Source organism: Zeus faber (genome assembly GCF_960531495.2).
Source record: "Zeus faber genome assembly, chromosome: 15".
Lineage (NCBI taxonomy): Eukaryota > Metazoa > Chordata > Actinopteri > Zeiformes > Zeidae > Zeus > Zeus faber.
In genome coordinates this window covers 14,623,078-14,629,077 of record NC_137194.1, presented here as the reverse complement: position 1 = coordinate 14,629,077, position 6,000 = coordinate 14,623,078, and the positions used below count along the sequence as shown (strand labels likewise).

At 45.4% G+C, this 6,000-nt stretch overlaps 1 protein-coding gene across 1 annotated transcript in view; it reads right to left on the bottom strand.

Annotated features, from left to right (window-relative positions):
- Window positions 1–213: 213 nt before the first annotated feature.
- Window positions 214–6,000, bottom strand: part of LOC307241604 (A-type voltage-gated potassium channel KCND3-like) — a gene marked incomplete at its 3' end in the record, with an annotated part of 116,133 nt that continues 110,346 nt past the window's right edge. The window contains exons 4-7 of the mRNA XM_080015784.1: window positions 3,602–3,634; window positions 3,237–3,329; window positions 2,078–2,343; window positions 214–388 (exon numbers count right to left, since the gene is read on the bottom strand). Coding sequence (XP_079871910.1) covers window positions 214–388; window positions 2,078–2,343; window positions 3,237–3,329; window positions 3,602–3,634 — 567 coding nt within the window. The remainder of the gene's footprint in view (window positions 389–2,077; window positions 2,344–3,236; window positions 3,330–3,601; window positions 3,635–6,000) is intronic.

Here is a 6,000-nt window from a genome sequence, read left to right as displayed (position 1 = left end):
TAAAAACCGCCCAACATCTACATCTAGACAGGGAGTCCATGTCATTACAGTACATGTCCAACAGAGGGCAGCCTCCACCCTGTTCGGACTGGGCCTCGGAACGGCTCCTTCCCCTTGCTCCCAGTCCAGTCCCACCTTTTGTCATCTCAGTCAATCTCAATGAGTCTTTATCCCTCCATCCCTCCGTCTGTCTCTCATTCCGCACGCCGGTCTTCACAGTGCAGACACCTTGACAACGTTCTGGTGGGCGGGGCCCGCCGGCGGGTGCGCGTCCCCCTCCGGAGTGGTGGCTGGCGGAGTAGGGATGCTGATGATCGCCGTGGTGATCTTGCCACTCTGGCAGTTGAGAGGAGCCGGCTCGTCCACGCGCATGTTTAGACTGGAGCGACTGCAGAGGACGCACGGGCACAGAAATATGACAATGGCAGTACGACGCGGTTCTGGTGTCCATTAAAATTAGATGAGAGAAACAGATTTGTTGTCGGTCGCCGGCGGGGGTAAATCTGGGTTGGGGGGCTGATTGAATGCTCTCCTCTCCTTCAAGAACCACATCTGAGAGGCGCCTGAGAAGGTCACTTCAATTTAAAAGCCCCCATTCTTTCCATGTCTGGTCCAACAGTGGTATTGGAGAACTTTTTAGAATATATTTGCTTGTCATTTTTCTGATTCATTGTGTTTCAATGTGACCTGAGGTACAATGATTTATTGTGTTTTTAAGCAAAATGAGGCTGCAGAAGAATGGAAAGATGTTTTGAACTACATAAACAAAGGATATTCTAGTTGAAAGTTGGAAGATATAAGAGCTCTTATGTGCTTACTTACTGGGCAATTTGTCTTAAAGGCCAACTCCAGCCAACTTTATGTCCCTGCTTTCACACAGTTCTTCTCATAATGGGAAATGGTGGTGTGATTAGTAATCGAATGCCATGCATCACCAATGGAAACCTGTGATAAATGAAGCAACACTCGGCTACTAGTTACAGTGGCATCAATAATGGAGAGCCAGCGTAGCAACCACTCAAACTAAAGTTTTGGGGTGGAGGATTTTTCAACATAAATAGGTCTACGCACTCAACAGACCTGTCGTCAAGAGGCAGATTTTTTGGTGCCTGGATGGGTGTGAGCTTGTGTCTGTGCTGATCATGGCTGAAACAGCCTGAGACCAAGGCTCCTGCACTTTGGATCAGTGGTGTAGTGCAGGGTATACGCAGGTATAGGGGGTATACCACCTCATTTTTGAGTTGGCATTGCATATACCCACTTTTAATAATTATATATATTTTATGCTTTGAGGTCACGTATGTCACGCTTGGATTAAACAGAAAACACGTTTTGGCCTTTATTTTGAATAATCTGTAAAAAGATGTAACTGAACTTCGCTTTTCTGTGGCTGATGGTCATAGACGGGGACACGGAGAAAAAGAGCCTCCTGACAACCTTGAGATGAAGGCTTTTGAGACTCTGATGTAAACAATTCCTCCAAAAACATTGTTTCCCGTTCATTCTCAGATGGATTATCTGCACTCGCCGGTTTCTCTTGCACGTGGCGGCAACATGGTGGGGCACACTGTTAACGGTTGAACAAACAACGTTCGTACAATGTGGTTTTGAACTTCAGAGAACCAGGAAGGGAGCGGAGCGGAGCGCGTGCATGCAAGATGCACGGGGGGAACCGAGCACCACCAGTGTTTGTCCCACCTTTTTGTGTTGATGTGACCAATTACTACTGAGTATTCGGTTGAAACATGACTAAGGTTATAATCTTGATGATTCCAAGAACGGCATATTATAATGGTTTCCTCTCGGTCAGACACCAAGGTTAGTAATCAACACATCGTTTTTTCACACAACCTGAAAAACTGAAGACAGGGATCTACCACCTGCCTTTAAGGACCAGCAGACCTTGAAGAGCAAGGAACTCTGAACTAAGGGTTTCAAAATTAGTTATGTGTCAAACATGTCTGGCGGTGACCTTGCAATCTGCTGCTCTTGAAGCAGAGAGTGTCAACAACAACAAGAACAACAACAAAACATGAAACAGCTGAAAAAGCACCGGAGGCGGATTTTAAACACTTACCTAGTGCTAAGAGGCTGGATATGGATGGTGCTTAGCTCCTGCAAGCCATGCTGGTGTGTGTGTGTGTGCGTCAGGGGGTGCATGTGAGCACCCGCTAGGGCGCTGGAGTTGGATAAAGGTGTGTGGCGCTTCTTGCTCCTGCGGCTGCAGCACGTGCCGGTCACACCCTCTTGACTGGAGAGAGACGGGCTCCGAGACGGATAGTTCTGCAGACCCCCCTCTAAGTAGCTCTGCTGATAGCACTGCTCGTTCACAAACTCATGGTTCTGTAGGCACACAAAAAAGGATGGGAACAGTGAGTAAAGAGAGCGCGCGAGAGAGAGAGAGCGAGAGGGAATGACAGAGAGAGGCCAATAGGAAAAAAGGTATAAACGGACTCACGAAAAATACATTTTAAATGGTCATCGTTGTGTCCATGTAGAGAATGTGGTTTGATATAGCCTCTCATTTTCTGGATCGTAGCCTGGGTCAATAACTCACCAACCCTTATTTTTATAGGAGTGTGTGTGAGATGATGTGAGTGTGTGTGAGTGTGTGTCTGTGCACATTGTATTCTTTACAGTGTGTCAACATTGGTTGAGAATCAATTTCCATCAGCGTTTCCTCTCTCTACTGACCTTTAGATTAGCCCCTGTGTTGTTTGTTTCCCGTTTTTACAGACGCATAAAGGAAGAAATGAGCATTTCTCTCTGCATGCGTGTAAGCGTATCTGTGTGCATGTGTGTGTGTGTGTCCATGTGTGTGTACCGGCACTAGTGTGTGTCATGACATGCCACGCTGACGCGGACAGCTCCGTAATGCAATGTGTCTATAACTTCTCAAATAATGTCCGGCGAGATGAACTTGCTATCCGTGACTGGCCACTGGGAACCTCAGTGTGTTGGACGCCACACTACAATGGTTTGTGTCATCTAGGAACACAGCGCAGCATAAGGAATATATCGCTGAATTGTTTTGTATACATTTTTTGTCGCTATAGCTGCAATGAAATTGACAAGTAAAAACAAGTAAAAATCAATTCAGGGTTTTATTCTATGTTTTTTCGAATAAATTAGATATAATGTGAACATTAAATCATTTATTGTGTGTGTGTGTGTGTGTGTGTGTGTGTGTGTGTGTCTGTGTGTGTGTGTGTGTGTGTGTGTGTGTGTGTACTCACAGTGGTTTTCTCCAGGCAGTGCAGCAGGTGGTGGTGCTGGCTCTCTAATAGGGAGGTGGACTTACTTATTTGCTGTTCCTCCTCAATGGAACTCTGTTATAACGTGCGCACACACACACACACACACACACACACACACAGGCACGCACGCACGCACATGCATGCACGTGGGCGCACACACACACACACACACACACACACACACACACACACACACACACACACACACACACACACACACACACACACACACACAACCAGGTAAATGCAGACAGAAAGATACCCAGAATGAGATACTTGACTTTCTTTTCAGAAGGCCTTAATCAGAAGGGGGATGTGTGCGACTGGTTTTGCCGGCACAGTACCTGATCTGAAAGGTTCATCTTGTAAGGAAGTTGCTTCGAGTGGAGAGGGAGACAAAAAGGAGAGAGGAACAGAGTTTGATCTGTTGATGGCGTGAAGCTAAGTACAGGCAGCCAACAGGATCACATCGCCACATCATGCTCGTCCGCAATGGACCTCACAGCCCCGCAGGGTGTATCTGTGAAGCTCACTGGACCCACAATCGCTTCACTCCATATACGTATACACACATAAAAATATACACGTACCTTGGCTATAGGCACACACGACTTAATGACTTGTTTTTCACATTTCCCGGTATTAAAAGCATGCCTTCCCCTTTCCAATGGATGTTTGTGTGGGTACGCATGGGTGCTATTTGCAGTGCTGTGGTGTCTTGGATATGAGAGTCATTTCCTAGAAGCAGTGAGGTGAGTCACAGAATGAGTGGGCTATGAAGTGATGTCAGTCCCACCACCCTCGGAGAACCCGAACAGACCTGAACCTCTGCGCAAGGATTTGGGAACAGTGCTCGTGTTTATATTGGTGTATTTGTCTATTTATCATCCCCGCGTGTGTGTTATCAAGACCGCTGATGCCGGTGATATTAACACTACTTTAAAATTCAATTTCAGATCTAGACTATGTGTTTGACATGAATCTTTTACGCGGAGGAAGATGATACCACACAACATATAATAGCCTTATATATTTTTTTGGCTGTTCCTGAAATAGCCCGACTTGTTCAGTTCACAGGAGGATATTTTAGGAATGGAAAAAACGGATGGGAAAACATAGATTGCATCACATTTTGCCAAATATGACCTTGCATGGGCTACAAGCTACACGTGGTGTTCAATTCATTCTCTGCATGAATTTCCCAGTTTATTGCTGAGCCTGGGAACATGAGTGTCGTCACTGTGCCTGTCAGGGCTGCAGCAGTGCTCCACATAAACAAGCTTTCAATGGGTTGCATCAGTCATCATCAACAGATGACGCCGCCTTCCCATCTAGAATTTCTTGAGTTGTTTATGAAACAGCATTGCCCTGATCATGTCTGTTTCACACCACGATGCAAAAAAGGCAAATTATTTGCATTTTTTGTATTTTGTTGCCACAGTGCCCTTGTCAAGCAGTTGTCTAGTGTTGCATCGTGGAGCACGTTGCACTCCTGCTTAGAGGATGTGTTCCAGTGTTGATGACGAGGCTTCGCTTCGTCAAGACTGCTCACCTGTGTTCCCACTTCTTCGATACCAAGCACGGCAGTGCAAGACAGCTGTATCTGGAGTTATTTTCGCACCTGCGACTGAATCCTCTTATTAGCCTTCTGTCTGGGGGCTACTGTGGATCGCCACCCACAGAGTACCGTATAGAACTGTCATTCTCAACTGGTGGATTGGGTGGATCCATTTTGAGTGGACCATGGGGGCGCAGACATCCACTTCTTCAAAATCTCTTCATATATATATTTTGTAAAAGTGAACAGTCACTGTGCTTTTATTTTGAAACACATTTTCCAGCCACAGCATGTGGATGTCATGACGCCATTATCACAAACACGGCAAGTTCCTCGACAATGATGTTTATAGTGGAAAGGTGCCTTTAAAATACTTGACAACAGCCGACAATTCTATTTTGTCTTTTGTGAAATTGGAACCCTGGATCTTTCCCCCCCCCAGTCTAACCTTTCAAGAGGTTAAATTCAGATGAATAGGATTTTTTGTAACACTGGAAACAAAATATATTTTCAACAGCATGTGCAGCAGCACGCTACAGATAGCTACTGTATGTACTATCTAGGACAGCAGGCTCTTGATGATTCAATTGTGTGTTCAGATGTGAATTTATCTTGTTCAAGAAGGTTGTCGATAAAAATGTACGAAATCACTCCAAAAATGCTGGAGGTTGTATGGTATTGATTTTTCAGAAATGACTGCAAGCCTTCATAGTAATATTGAGGAGGTTAAGACATATTTATGTAATAGGATAAGAGAAAAGCAAAGAGAGGAAGGGGAGACAGAGACAGAAGGGTGTGTGTGTGTGTGTGGGGCAATGGAGAGAGAGAGAGAGAGAGAGAGAGAGAGAGAGAGAGAGAGACATAGATATGGAGAGATAGAGAGATAGCAAGCGAGGGGTCGAAAATGAGCAAAAGATAAATTGAGAGAGATAAGGCGAGGACGGCACTTGCTTTTCTTTTTTTTCTTTGCAGTGTGTCAGCCATGTAATAATTCAATGCCCGTGAACTGTGGTGCTTTGGTGAAGCAAGAACATCCCGGAATCGTGTTTACATTGCTTTGCTGCATCGCCTCAAGCCAATTTCTCATCTGGGCCCGAGATGCTCACATTAGGTCAGAGCTTATCTAATGAGATCACAGTGAACTGCTCCAACTAGACACAGCCTGAATTCAGAGAAGATGCAGAT